This window comes from Oncorhynchus kisutch, linkage group LG6 (genome assembly GCF_002021735.2).
Source record: "Oncorhynchus kisutch isolate 150728-3 linkage group LG6, Okis_V2, whole genome shotgun sequence".
NCBI lineage: Eukaryota > Metazoa > Chordata > Actinopteri > Salmoniformes > Salmonidae > Oncorhynchus > Oncorhynchus kisutch.
This window is the reverse complement of record NC_034179.2, coordinates 72,484,701-72,500,696: the sequence shown is the minus strand read 5'-3', so window position 1 is coordinate 72,500,696 and position 15,996 is coordinate 72,484,701. Positions and strand designations below refer to the sequence as shown.

Genomic DNA, 15,996 nt, shown 5'->3' with positions numbered 1-15,996 from the left:
CTTCTGTTTCTTTTATCTTGCACATATTACTCCACGGATGAAATAAGCTGTATGTTTCTCCTCGCTACATAATGTCCAGTGATAATAACAGTTATTTTCACTTGTAATTTCAAATAATTTATTGCTCCTTAAATACCAAATTAGCTTGTACCCTGTCCTTGAGTACCTCATTTGTGTTGCAGTAGGTGCAGAGAGTTCAGTACTAACAGAGCTGAGGTAACTTCTGCTTTGTGTTCACAGAGATCTGATGCCTTCGACGCTGGAGGGACAAATCACCATGGAGAAGACACCCAGCTACTTTGTGACTAGCCACGCCCCAAAACGTATCCACACGATGGCCAGGGACATCAAGTTAATCATTGTGGTCCGCAACCCTGTCACCAGGGCCATTTCAGACTACACACAGACTCTGTCCAAAAAACCTGAGATCCCAACCTTTGAGGTTTTGGCCTTTAAGAACCGGACGCTGGGCCTAATAGATGCATCGTGGAGTGCTCTACGTATAGGGATCTACGCGCTCCACTTGGAGACATGGATGCAGTACTTCCCTCTCGCCCAGATGCACTTTGTCAGTGGAGAAAGACTTATTGTTGATCCCGCTGGTGAGATGGGCAAGGTGCAGGACTTTCTGGGACTCAAGCGGATCGTCACGGATAAACACTTTTACTTCAACAAAACGAAGGGATTTCCTTGTCTCAAGAAGCCAGAGGACAGCAGCACCCCGAGATGTCTTGGCAAATCTAAGGGGAGAACTCACCCTAAAATTGACCCAGACGTTATCCGCCGACTGCACAAATTCTTCAAACCCTTTAACATGATGTTCTACCAAATGACTGGCCAGAACTTTGAGTGGGAGCTTGAGGAGGGCAGTGACTCTCGGGGCTCTCAGAACTAACAGACGGTTGCCCCACGTCACAGCCACAGCTACACCACCAGCCTTTCTCAATAACACATCCACTGTCTGTCCCTACCGCTTCATCCTCTGAGAGAGTGCTTGAGTACGTCAAACAATCATGGCTGTCTTTGAGAAGGTGTCTGTATCCATAGGAAAAAAAGAGTTTACCGATATGCTTATATTCTCTCCCTCAAAACTAAAACATTATTGTACATACTATACATAAAATTATATTTATATTTGTGAAGGGGAGAGGATTGTATTCCTTTTGTTTTAAAAACATAGAGCTGATATATGAATCATGTTGACTATGACGATGCATGCATGCGATAAGTTAAGTGTCCTTACCTCCTGAGCCCTAAGGGTGTATTCTGCCTGCTTCTTCTCCTTTTACTTTTCATGCAGTTTGTTGCCCTTTCGCCCACACACACCAGAGTACAGTACAAAACAGTCATACTACTCAGATGACCGAGGCCATGAAGTATTCTGGATGATTTATTTCAACACTCTGTAGAGATAAAAGAAAATAAATGAATCTTACAGTACAATTATCCCTTGACGTGACACTCATGTCGTATTTGAGGTTGTCCGTGTATGTATTATAAATGGAGACTATTCCTTTTTTGTCAATCCAAGTTTACCAAAGCATAGCTTTAATTTCCTCAGAATCAATATTTTTGTTGACCTGCACTCGTAGGTAACATGTTTTAAACGAATGTACAGTACATATATTTCAAATAGTTTTTGTATATCATCATTTGTGAAGCTGGAATTGGCATATGGTGTATAAACTAAATTGTATTTCTCACACACATCAAGGGATTACTGTAAATGTCACACCCATGCAAAGTATCCTATGCCCAGTAATCTGAAGTAACAGTATTTGAGATGTGCACAAAGTATATTAGATATTTCGGAAAACTATTCTAAAAAATATTTTTTATATAGCTATTATATGATAAATGTGACAGAACTACTACGGGAAAATAATTTCAGTGAGATTTGCGAGCCAATGGGGTTCTCCTGTTATTGTTAAGTCGATGAGGTGAAAAACAACAGAGGAGGACCCAACAGAAGGGTGTTAACAAACATCTGGTGCCACGCAGTCTTCTGTCATTAAGAGATAAATGGGTTAATTAAGTAAACCTGGAACATCATTGTCAATGTCAAATTGAGGATTTGCTTCAGACAAAATGTTATTATGCACAGGTTTACCCAGTAAATCTCCCACATTGTTTTGAGAGTATCATGTATCTGACTGGAATATGTCAACCTGTTGAGGAAACATTATGTACATCATCGCATTTCAACCCACTTGTGCTCATCTTCATCCAGGTTTGTATACATGGCACAGATTATAAGAGTTTTACAGTCCTTTTTTGCTTTTCTATAAATGTTACTTTATGTCTCACTTATGTCTCATCCTTTTTGCATAGCTTTCTGTGCGTCTGTCTGCTGTCTTACTACTGTCTCTGGACTTTTCATCAATTGAGACAATCAATGCAGTCAATGAGTCAATAAATACAGTCTTCTACACATCAATGGTCGCCCACAGCTATGATGCATTACACTGTTCATCTTCCCTGTTTTCTGGTTGGCCATGACAGGCTGGATTGGTTCACTCTCTGCCGGCCTCCCTGTCACCCAGGGGAGGCTGGGTGCAGCAGCTCGTTACACAGAGCAATTGATTCAATCAAGGTAAGAACTATACTACCCGTTCGAGCACTGAGCATGAACACTTACCTCAGAGCCTCAGTTTCCCAGTCACACCTTCCACTGAGGCTTCCCTGTGCCGATATCCCTTGGTGTCTTCCTCTGAACCTCTGTCTCTCTCTCCGTCCCCGGAGCACACTCTCTCATTCCTCACATGATTCTTTCTGTCTAGCACTACTCTCTCTGTTCAGTTTAGAACAGAAATGCGGGGTCATAAATAAGATTGTTTATAGTTTGACTACTTTGGGGAAAATGGTAGGTTGCATCAAATCATCAAATTTTAATGGGATTCTGCTGCCTGTTTTAATAGTGTGTTGGTTTTACTCTGATGAAGAAACTGCATTGAATGCTTAGAGGTGGAGAAATGGGATTTCTTGCAAAAATAATACTTTTAATTTGCCAAAAAAACACAAACAAAATATTCTTGCTAGCTAATCACTATATTGCACACAAAAGCAATTCTTTTTCTGGCAACTCATTTAAACATTTTCCATTCTAAATATGTAGCAAACCTTCAGATATTGCTTGGAGAAGTTCTTTCCTTTTAATTAGGGTCCATGCTATTAAAGGCAAAAAAAAACCTGCTGAGTCAGTGTGCTTGAGAAACTAGGGCTGCACAACTAAGAGATTAAACAAGAGGGTTGAGAGGAAAAATGGGGAGAGAAGAAGTTGACATTATAAACACACAATATCAATCATACTTTTAGGAAACACCTCCTTGGTTTCTCACTTCAACAGAGTGATCAAAGTAAGATCCAACATCTGTATGCCCTGATGGACTCAAATTCATAGTTGTTTTACCAATTAAAACATAAATTCCCCTCGAACATTGTTCAGAGATGCCGCGTGGAAGGACAAAGATACCTAACGTGTCATGAAAACAGATAAAAATGTATACAAAGCATGTAAGTATCTTCTCTTTGTGTACCAAAGTACAGTCCTCAGTTGGTGGAGTAGTGTAGTGCTTTGAATCGTCTTGTGAGAGTTCCATTGTATGAAAGGCATGCAAAGCTGTCCTCCACATGTTTCTCCCTATGGGGGTCGTGGGGTGTTTTTGGCTCGGCACGGTGGTGGTGTGAGGAGACAGAGGAGAGAGGAGCTCTACTTAGACAACGGGAGGAGCCTCGCCCACTCATCACAACCACTATTATTTTGCCGTCATCATGCTCCCCGAATGTACAAATGAATGTCTGTCACTCAATACCTGTAAGGAGATAAAAGAGACGTATAATTTCCTCGCAAGTGGCATCTGCAGTACTTCACAGTAGCCTACTGTCCAATGAAAAAAGCTTGTTATACACATAGCCTAGCTCGTAGAATGACGGAGAAGAACATTAAGGCATGAACATAAACAACAATGATGCAAATCTACCATTGGAAAAACGCTAAACTAAGGGCTGGATACACTCCGGAGCGTGGAAGATCCGAGTTATAGTGCAATTGAAATGTAAAGGTAATTTCTGACAACATTCTGTATGCAGCTTTTACCATGAATGCAGTCTCTGGGTGTTACTCAAAATGCACACTATCATGCTCTGAGCCTGCAAGTTGGAGCACGGGAGGGTCTGAGTATGTGTCCAAATCCAAAGTATGCGAAACGGAGCACGGAGAGCACTTCTCGAATATGTACTTTTGTTTGTATATATTTTGAATCATGCATCGATGCAAGCTTTAATGGAAAGTGTGCAAAGAAATATGACGCAGCCACTTAAAAAATGACCAAAATGTTATTGAAATCAATGGCGGCCATTATTTGAGTTGAAGCAAGATAAAATACACTCTGACTTTGAAATGAAATGTTGCCTATTCACATCTCATATGTTGCCTGACTACAATATTTTATCTTGACACGTTAATAAATACATGCTGCGTTCAGTTATGCATTTTTACCTGCGTACGTACTGTAGATCGCAAGCCCATAATAAGTCAATAGGACAAACTGGCTAGCTACTATTGTTACAGTAGCTAGCCACGAAGAATTGTTAACTAGCTACTCACAAAGAATTTACATCTATCTTGCATAATATTCGTTTTAGGTCATTTTGCCTTTTAAACTATCTGGTTAGCTACATTATTATGATTCACATATAGCTAACTGACAGTTGTGAAGTAAAACGGTTGCTTTGTGTATATGTTGTTTAGTCTACTGTTGTCCATTGTCCTGGCTGGAAGAAGGTTCAGTGAACGGGGAGGATAGACTGAGGTAATACAGTAGGGGGAGTGTGAGTGCTTCTCAAATGTTATGTTTTATGCGTTCTCCACACTCTCGTCCTCACAAGAACGTATTCAAGAGAACGTCGTCAGAGAATGCACTCGGAGCATGAGAGTGTGGATGCATTTTGTAGTATGCATATTGAGAAACACCCTCTGGCAATGAACGTGGGTACATTGCCTTTAAATTTCAATCGTGCTGTAGCGCCCTACTTCCACATTCTGGATTGAATCTAGCCCTTACTCTCTCTCTCTCTAGTGAAACTGTTACGTCATTTTGTTTTGTTATTCAAGATTGGGGCCTTTTAAAAACAGGAATTTGTCATCAAATATGTTAGGAGAAAGGGTCCTTTTTAACACAGTACAGTAGTTTGCCATGTCTAGTTAGCTACATTGCAGTCCAATCTTACTCTGACTGGCTAAAAGCGAAATAAGTATATTGCTGTTGTAGAGGAGGGGAAGGGGTGAGCTTGTTTTTCATCCTCATCTCCGAGTATCAATTACAACACTATTTACAGTGCACGGAGGCCTGTATTGTCTGGGATCACCCTTCTGATGCCAGCAGAACAAAGTGTTGTCTATATAAAGAAGCATTTTTTCCCCAATCAATATCTCTCTGCATCCGATATGCTCCTCCTCCTAAAGGAGACTAATTTCTTGATCCATCATTGTTGGTAATGGGCTCATTAATACATTGTTGATTCATTTTCTGCTGGGTGGATATTAACCTTTTGCCAGCAATCATTAATTATGTTTGTCAGAGGTATGGTCAGTATGTATTGTGAATTAGATTATTGGAGGCCACATAAACAAACCTCTTAAAGAGCGACTGAACACACTGACTCTGGATGTGTTTCTCTGTTGCTCATTAAGAAAAAAGAGATTTCAGTCTTGGGGGTGTGGTTCGATGTGGCTTTTACTGATTTTTGTCCCCAAGGAGACACCATAGAACAAAGACAGTATTACTTCCTCAAAATAGTACAAATAAATCTAATATAACTCAAGATATCTGAAATGAATTTTGACATGTTTTGCCGAGGTTTAAGTCGTGCAATTTTATGTCTAGCTAAGGTGTTTATTGCAGTTTTTGCCATTTAAAAAAATTTGCAATTAATCATTTTATGTTAACATAAAGTCCGATCCAATGTCCCAATGGACAGGTCTGTCTCACTGTCTGTGTGTTCTGAAGAAGGAATGGATAGAGTGCAATCATTTCAGCTGTGTATTGTGCTAAGCCTGTCACATGCTTCCCAGTCAAACCAGTTCGCTTATATATTATGACAACATTTTGTGACATTTTTGTTTGTTTTGGTGTGTGGCAGGTTTTTGTCCGTCTGTTTGAGCACACAAATTATTTTCTTGAGGCAACTTGAAGTTCGGTAGCTGAAGTCTACACCCCTTTTTCGATGATTTGTCAACAGTACTACTCCTAGTAGGAGTGGGAGCTATGGATGGTATTCTTCAATTAAGTGTTTGTTGTCATTCAATGAGAGATGACTAGTTTTCATGCAAAAACAAATCACCTGAGAAATACTGCACCAAACATTTGAGTTAGATTTAAAATTTTGCGACTAAGAACCCTGAAAAAAAAGTCCAAATGAATTAATTACAGATTTCTTGATTTATTCATTCTGACTATTTTGAGGAAGATGTTTGGCTATGTTGTTGCTACGGCATCTCAACAGTAATGTTGCTTCTTTTTTCAAATTTTTCAAGTGAAGGTCTTTTAAAGTACTATGCGAGGCACAGATGTTTGCTTCGCCTAGCTTAGTTCTGCTGGGAGCAAACTGAATCTAGTATGCGGGTGCCTTTAATGGGCAAGTGAGCATTGTCGGAATCAAAACCCAACCCTCAAGTAAGTCATGAAGAATTCACTTACAAAACCTTGTTTTGGACGAGACTAACATTATGAACAATATTATCCTTTACACTTTGTAGTCAATAAATGTTTCTGACTATGCGCTTTATAATGGAAATATTACAGTTCACTGCATTTACTGTCTGTTGATTACAGTTGCCATACCGATAGACTCGCTACTCTCTCCCTGTCCATGTTCTATTTTCCTTTGTACACAATCATGTAAGTTTGCCCTGAAACTGGCAGCAGTGGTCCCTCATCTTGCTTTGTTCAGTGATGCATGCCTTCGGGGGCAATTATTATGCTCTGAAAAATCTAAAAACTCATGGTACAGTAGGTGATCAAAAATGCCTGGCCTGATGCATCTGATAACAGCTTCATGTAAGGGGATAGGGTAATGTTAGCTTTAGACATGCTAGTGATTGGTCAATGTAAGGGTTTGAGGATGCCTGGGGTGTTAAAACTCTGCAACTGGAATATAAACCACTTAAGTTCTCAAAATAACCTTTCACCAATTATACACTCACTAGATATCACATACAATGCAGCACTTCTTTCTTTTCTTAATTAGGCTTAGTGCCCATCCATCAATAACTCCTATTCTCCTATGAGGGTTTGGTCTCCCCTCTCATTTGTCAGCAAAGTAAAATATTCTCAGCCTAAATAGAAGGTATGTTTTTCATGAGGGTATTGAGAGTAACAATTATCATGTTGATTTTTAAAGAAAGACATCTTGCTCGCTACAAGAGACTCACTCTGATGTCATTGCAATGACATGGAAGGCCACCTTTGGGTGAGTTGTACAAGGTTGTTAATCTTTTATCTGATGTGTTATATGAATGATTTAATTATTGCATATGAGCTCCTAGAGTGTGTGGCTCTCCTTTTGTTTTTCATGTGAATGACCTAAAACTGATTCACTATTCCGACAGCATTATTTCAATGAGTTTATGATCCATTTGTGTCATGGGGGAATGTCGCTAATGAGAGACCTACTTCACGTTGTTCCTTGAATCATCGATTTATATGAAAGACAAAATGTTATTTTTATATGTTGTTTGACTATGCACCTCTGACTGTAACCTAAGTGATACATTTATTCATGTATTTTTTTCACCAATCTATAATGTATACATTTGCGTTATGATTACTATCAGAAGCCTTGCAATTTCCTCTCTATTTTTTCTCTTGAATGCAATGAAAAGAAAATACATCTCTGTAGAATTGTCTACATAATCTTCATATTCTGTGAGGTATGGTAATTTTGCATGAACAATAAACCATAAGTAGGAGATGAATTAGTCTGTTCCCACTAGACCAAGTCAACCTGTCTCCCTTGGAGGTAACTGTACAGTACTAGCTTCCTTCAAGTCACATGTAAAGACCAGCTTTCATTAGATTTGTCTAATCTCCCAGCAGTTTCATTTACATGTAATCAGCTAACACCATTCACAAAAACGTCTGAGGAATTAACGTTTGACAAAGATTTGGACAATTTCCGTTTATCAGGTATGCATATTGTTTTGTATAGCCTTTTGATTTAAATGCTTATTGGGTTTGCGGTTGCTGGTGTGTGGTTTGTAATGTAAACATATAGTACACAGTAAAGTATACACAGTAGAATGGATTTTGTGTATTGAGAGTAGTTATCTGGCAGAATGCAACTTTGGTCTGCTTTATGTAGATTGTCATCCAAGCTCCACCTCTTAGTGTAGATCATACATTAAATTATTTGGAAAGCCTCCATTGTTAAACAGCCTTCTGTCCTATTTCTGAAAGTGTTACTTGAAATGAACGATGATAATGGAAACACTTACTCTCATGGTTAACATTTATTTACCATTGCCCCAGGTATTATTTGAATAATTTATCAAACTTTTCTGGGAGGTTTTATGCGGTTGTTAATCATAACACGTACATATTTGCTTAGCATTGTTATGGTTCTCCATTACCAGTGATACAACATGTGTTGATTTAGCTAGTTACTTACATTGTAAGACAATTAAATGCACAGGATTTACCATGATCATAGGGTGAGAAATCTCTGGTTGGCATTTCAGTGCATTTGCAGAAAAGGCAAGTCACTCTGGACGTTTCCAATGCATATGTAGTCCACGTGTTTTGCAAGTGACAGAGTGAGAAGGGTACAACATGTTCAAGAAACTCATTTCGAAAGCCTACAGGCAATACAAGAGCTGACACAAGCTGAAGTACAAAGGCAAAGTTTAAACGTATTAGAGCTCTAGTCAATCTGTTAAACTGACACAAAAGCTGAGGTACACAGGCAAAGTTTAAACGTATTAGGGCTCTATACAATCTGTTAAGCTGACACAAAAACTGAGGTACACAGGCAAAGTTTAAACGTGTTAAGGCTCTAGTCAATCTGTACAACTGAAGCATTACAGATTCCACAATAGACATTTCAAAGGTAATTTCAGATTGAGCCGACATATGCAGCGTTTACCGTGAATGCAGTCTCCACTAAAGCGGGAACATTGCCTTTAAATTTCAATCACGCTGTAAAGCTGAACTTCCACGATGCAGATTGAATAGAGAGATACCCTGACAGAAGGCAGGATGCCAAAAGTTGCACCAGGTTTTCTCATGTTTGGACATTGGACTGTTGTTCTGTTCCATCCTAACCCTGAAGCTACATGAATGATGCAAAAATAAAGTAATGTCAGTTCTCTGAGGGAAGAGTGCCTAATGCATGTATACTTGACAAACCCCACACACCTGGCACAAATAAACAAGGTAAGAAGTGTTGTCAGTGAACAATAGAATCGGTGACCGCGTCTTACCATCTCAACATTGGTGGCTGTCATCTATGTTTGTTGATCCACATTTTGCCAGTCATTATTATATTGTCCTTTGAAGGTTTATATGCAAGCTGTCATACATTTGTATGAATGGCATAGCTGGAAAACCTTGTAACACACTGAAACCGTGAGTGGCATGGGCATATGTACGGCTGAAGGACACCACCTTCAGCACCATGGACAGGGCCACAAGCTTTTCTTCCTGGGTTCTGACACAATTTACATACATTTATTACATTAGCAAAGACTATACAGACTTATAGATAAAAAACTAAAGACACAAACACACACAAAATAAACAATACAACTAAAGAATAATAATTTGTGGGTGGGTGTGTGGGTGTGTGTGCATCCATCAGTTACACATACATTACATGATCAAAAGTATGTGGACACCTGCTTATCAAACATCTCATTCCAAAATCATGGGCATTAATATGAAGTTGGTCCCCACTTTGCTGCTATAACAGCCTCCACTGTTCTAGGAAGGCTTTTCAATAGAAGTTGGAACATTGCTGTGGGGACTTGCTTCTATTCAGCCATAAGAACATTAGTGAGGTTGGGCACTGATGTTGGGCGATTAGGCCTTGCTCGCAGTCAGCATCCCAATTCATCCCAATGGTGTTTGATTGGGTTGAGGTCAGGGCTCTGTGCAGGCCAGTCAAGTTCTTCCACACCGATCTCGACAAACCATTTCTGTATGGACTTTGCTTTGTGCACAGGGGCATTGTCATTGCCACAAAGTTGGAAGCACATGATTGTCTAGAATGTTATTGTATGCTGTAGCGTTAAGATTTACCTTCACTGGAACTAAGGGGCCTAGCCCGAACCATGAAAAACAGCCCCAGACCATTATTCCTCCTCCACCAAACTTTACAGTTGGCACTATGCATTCGGGCAGGTAGCACTCTCCCAGCATCCGCCAAACCCAGATCCGACCGTCAGACTGCCAGAAGGTAAAGCGTGATTCATCACTCCAGAGAACACATTTCCACTGTTCCAGAGTCCAATGGCGGCGAACTGTAAACGACTCATGCTGACGCTTGGCATTGCGCATGGTGATCTTAGGCTTGTGTGCGGCTGCTCGGCCATGGAAACCCATTTCATGAAGCTCCCGATTAACAGTTCTTGCGCTGACGTTGCTTCCAGAGGCAGTTTGGAACTCGGTAGTGAGTGTTGCAACCAAGGACAGACAGCACTCGGCGGCTCCATTCTGAGAGCTTGTGTGGCCTATCACTTCGTGGCTGGTCCGTTGTTGCTCCTCAACCCTTTTCACTTCAAAATAACAGCACTCACAGTTGCCCGGGTCAAAATTGACCGGGGCAAATTTCCATCAAACTGAGTTGTTGGAAAGGTGGCATCCTATGACGGTGCCACATTGAAAGTCACTGAGCTCTTCAGCAAGGCCGTTCTACTGTCAATGTTTGTCTATGGTGATTGCATGGCTGTGTGCTCGATTTTATACACCTGCCAGTAACGGGTGTGGCTGAAATAGCCGAATCCACTAATTTGAAGGGGTGTCCACATGATTTTGTATATATAGTGTATATATATATGGTCACTTTTGAGAGACGTTGTGCCGTTCGGTGTTGCTTTGTCCGTTTTTTGCTGTTCAATTGAAGGGAATTCCATGCAATGATGGCTCTATACAATACTGTACATTTTCTTGAATTTGTTCTGGACCTGGGGACTGTGAAGAGACCCCCGGTGCCATGTCTAGTGGGGTAAGTATGTTAGAGCTATATGTAAATTGATTATACAGACAATTTAGAATTCAACATATTAATATTTCTCACAAAAACAATAATTGAGCCAAGAGAGACTGACATGCATACTGTTGGCATTAGCCTTCTGTGTACAATGAGGGCAAGATGTGCTGCTCTGTTCTGGGCCAGCTGCAGCTTTTCTAGGTCCTTCTTTGCAGCACTTGACCATATCACCGGGCAATAGTAAAGATTAGATTAAACTGGGGCATGCAGCACATGTTTGGTCAACTGTGGTGTTAAGATTTCTGTGCATTTCTCTATCACAGACAGACCTCTCCCCATCTTTACAACAATTAAATCAATATGCCTTGACCATGACAGTTTACAGTCCAAGGTGACACCAAAAGATTTAGTCTCCTCAACTTGCTCAACAACCGTGTCATTCATTACCAAATTCAGCTGAGGTCTAGAAGTTAGGGAATGTTTTGTACCAAATACAATACTTTTAGTTTTAGATATGTTCAGGACTAGTTTATTAATAGCTACCTATTCCAAAACTGACTGCAGCTCTTTGCTGAGGGTTGCAGGGATTTCACTAGCTGTGGTTGCTGACATGTATAATGTTGAATCATCAACATACATAGACACACAGGCTTTGTTTAATGCTAGTGGTCGATCATTAGTAAACATATAGAACAGTATGGGCTAAGAGATATACCTAGTTCAGCACCATGGACAAAGCCACCCACCTCAGCACAGGAGACAGGTGTGCTCATTTCAGCACGCTGGACAGCGGCTTTCAGTTCAGCACTGTGGAAGCTGCACTCCCTTCAGCACCAGGCCAACCAAAGACAGCACCACAGCTCTGCTCCCCCAACACAGGATTACTAATCAGCACATCTGCAAGGCATTCCCTAATCAACTGACTGGCACAAGAGTGCAGGCTGGATCTCACTCAATTGGAGCAGTTAGGAAGACAGCCACCGCATGCCTGCTCTCCCGCTTATTAAAGGGCCTCCCAGAGGAAATTGCTGTCACTGTTTTGACTCAATTTCCTGTCCTAGGGGGGAAATGCATGTTTAGGTTTCACCTCAGAGGAATGACGAAGGCTACGTATACATATTCATGAATTAGGTGTGGCAACTTCCACTTGGAGTTGATAAACATCAACAAATAGGGCACTGACAGCTGTCAGTGTAGCTTAGCTAGAATGCGAACATTAGCTAGCTAGCTAGTAATTTAATGTTATCTGATGTTGCTCTTTTTTTTATTTGTTATTTACTACACTGTATTAAAAAGATTGGCCGGTTTTGGAACTGGATTTGTCATAAGCATTGATTGAGGGTAAACTTAGCCTCAATCAATGGCCTATCTTTGACTTTGCCATCTATCGTTATCGCCAAATTTTTTGTAATCTTCCATAAATTGCAGTTGCAAATCCGCCATAGAAATAGTTTGAAAGAATAAGATGAAGCTTGGGTAATATGGACTATTGAAAGGTATCAGATATGCATTTTCTACGTTGTAATGAACACGGGGCAACCTTTGGTATGTAGGCTTCTGGCAGGATTTGGCTGCAGTACAGTAATGCCAAGTCAGCCCTTGCTCATGGTTCTCACAGTGGAAGTGAAATGATAGGCTACAATGACTTTGGCTCATGATAGAGCATGCTGTAAAAATCTAGCTAACATTACAACTATCAAAGTATTAGAGCATGTTGTGAAGCAAAGCTTTAGTGGTCAAAACCATTTATGTTGGGGTGAAGCAGGTTTGCAAAATGCTATCATATCACTCAAATATACATTAATAAAATGGTCATATGTATATTTTTATTACAGACCAGCTAAAAAAATAAGTGAAAATGGACAAATTATCCAATGGATTATGACAATTTTCTGGGCAAAAGAGGGGGTGCAAAAACATAAGTTTGAGCCCTCTATTTTAATTTGTTCCATGGCTCAGTCTGTTTGTCTCACCTCAATTGCGAATTGTTGTGTGTTTGCTCATTGTCGCTTGTGTAGTCGGGCACAGCCCACTCTTCCCAACGTTTAATGGGGGCAGTTAATGCTGGGCAATTGAGTTAACAATTGGGGTTTGTAAAAAATCAGTGCAACTGACTTAAAGTTAAGGAAACGTACTTCATGGGAAAATGTAGGAGAAAATGTACTTAAGTTGTTTTATTTAACCTGTCCCTCTTCCCTCACTCGCTATTAAGTCCAGAGAGACCCTCCCTAAATGACTGATGCTGATGACCCAGAGGCCTATCTCTTGCCATTTGAGAGAGGAATATGGGACCGGATGACATGGTCAGCTCTTCTAGCCCCTATCTCACAGGTGAAGAGTAACAAGCTTATCAGGATCTGGAGACATTAGAGGCCAATAACTATGACCGTTTGAAGGAGGAGATCCTAAGCAGATCAGGGCTCAACCCCTACCCCTCACCTGCATCCATGGGGATACCAGGCACGGCCCGACAGCCTGCATCCGGCTCAACACTGATTGTGGAGCACGGACTTTCATTGCATCGGTGATGCCAGAATTGATGACCTCTCTACTCCTGGGTTGAAACTGCCCCGGATTTGACTGTTTTTAAGGCTGCTGGAGTGAGCAGAAATCCCTCTCGCGCTATCGCTGGTGTTCACCACACTCACAGACACAAGCCTTTGCTGGGAAACATACTAAAACCCATTTTTGCCAGTAGAGGTCAGTGGAGGTGCTGCAGGGTGAAGCCCCACAACCAGACCAGCCTGACCACAGCAAAGATCTCACCGATGTTGAAGGTGAGCCTCCATACCTATCAATGACTTCTCCGTTTTGTTGCAGGGCCATTTCAGCTCTGCCCAACTGAGAGACCAAAACCTCGCCAAGTGCCCTAGAAGGGTCCAGGAGGTGGATGATAAAGCCCTGGGAGACTGGCCTTTGGTGACTCCTTACTTTTGCCCTTCGTCAAGGGCTACGCTATTGGGTTACATAAGTAGGTGAAAGCCTTACATCACAGTTCCTAGTGCTCAAAGTGTATGTTCCAGTTCTTCTCCAGCTGGCCCCCGTCTTCGGTGCTCATCTGGGCAAGGAAAAGACAAGGCAACAAATTGTACAGTGGAATCTACACTGCTGTCACACACTACTGTCAGAGGTGTCCCACCTGTCAGTGGACTGTCCCAGTAGGGCTTACCCAAGCGTCCTCTCATTCATTGAGACACCATTTGATAGGATAGGAGATTGGCCTTGTTGGACCCCTCCCAAAGTCTGGGTGAGGATACTGAGATATCCTGGTGGTGGTAGACTATGCCACCAGGTAACCTGAGATGATTCTCCGGCGAACAATTACCACCAAGGCCATAGCTAAGGAGTTGGTGTATTTCCGCCATTCAAGCTCTTCTACGCTCACCTCTGAACAGGCAGTTAACCCACTGTTCCTAGGCCGTCATTGAAAATATGAATTTGTTCTTAACTGACTTGCCTAGTTAAATAAAGGTAAAATAAAATAAAATCCTGGTGACTGTGTGATCCTCCTTCTCCCCACCACAGAAAGCAAGTTCCTCACTCAGGGGCAGGGGCCCTACGAAGTCACGGACCAGCAATGTACAAGTAAAACCAACCAGATTGCCGTAAACAGGAGAAAGTGTATCACATCAACCTTTTGAAGAAGTGGGAGGAGGATGATGTTACTGTGTCTCCACAGAGCTTCCCAGGAAATTCCCTTAGATATCATAAACATGGCACAAGACTTTACTCCCCAACAACTCCAAGAGGTAAGACACTTTGTTGATCAGTACATGGATGTATTTTCCTCTTTCCCTGGCGACAGATGTGGTAGAGCATGATATAGAGTGGGGCAAAAAAGTACTTAGTCAGCTAACAATTGTGCAAGTTCTCCCACTTAAAAAAACGAGAGAGGCCTGTAATTTCCATCATAGGTACACTTCAACTATGACAGACAAAATGAGAAAAAAAATCCAGAAAAACACATTGTATGATTTTTAATGAATTTATTTGCAAATTATGGAGGAAAATAAGTATTTGGTCAATAACAAAAGCTTATCTCAATACTTTGTTATATACCCTTTGTTGGCAATGACAGAGGTCAAACTTTTTCTGTAAGTCTTCACAAGGTTTTCACACACTGTTGCTGGTATTTTGGCCCATTCCTCCATGCAGATCTCCTCTAGAGCAGTGATGTTTTGGGGCTGTTGCTGGGCAACATGGACTTTCAACTACCAAGATTTTCTATGGGGTTGAGATCTGGAGACTGGCTAGGCCACTCCAGGACCTTGAAATGCTTCTTACGAAGCCACTCCTTTGTTGCCCGGGCAGTGTGTTTGGGATCATTGTCCTGCTGAAAGACCCAGCCACGTTTCATCTTCAATGCCCTTGCTGATGGAAGGAGGTTTTCACTCAAAATCTCACGATACATGGCGCCATTCATTCTTTCCTGTACACGGATCAGTCGTCCAGGTCCCTTTGCCGAAAAACAGCCCCAAAGCACGATGTTTCCAACTCCCATGCTTCACAGTAGGTATGGTGTTCTTTGGATGCAACTCAGCATTCTTTGTCCTCCAGACACATCGAGTTGAGTTTTTACCAAAAAGTTATATTTTGGTTTCATCTGACCATATGACATTCTCCCAATCTTCTTCTTCATCATCCAAATGCTCTCTAGCAAACTTCAGACGGTCCTGGACATGTACTGGCTTAAGCAGGGGGACACGTCTGGCACTGCAGGATTTGAGTCCCTGGCGGCATGGTGTGTTACTGATGGTAGGCTTTGTTACTTTGGTCTCAGTCTTCCCAGCC

At 41.3% G+C, this 15,996-nt stretch overlaps 1 protein-coding gene across 1 annotated transcript in view; it reads left to right on the top strand.

The window, feature by feature from the left end:
- Positions 1-2,617, top strand: part of LOC109892251 (heparan sulfate glucosamine 3-O-sulfotransferase 4) — an 88,131-nt gene extending 85,514 nt beyond the window's left edge. The window contains exon 2 of the mRNA XM_020484693.2: positions 241-2,617. Within this exon, the coding sequence (XP_020340282.1) occupies positions 241-895 (655 nt within the window). The 3' untranslated portion in view covers positions 896-2,617. The remainder of the gene's footprint in view (positions 1-240) is intronic.
- The last annotated feature ends 13,379 nt before the right edge of the window (positions 2,618-15,996 follow it).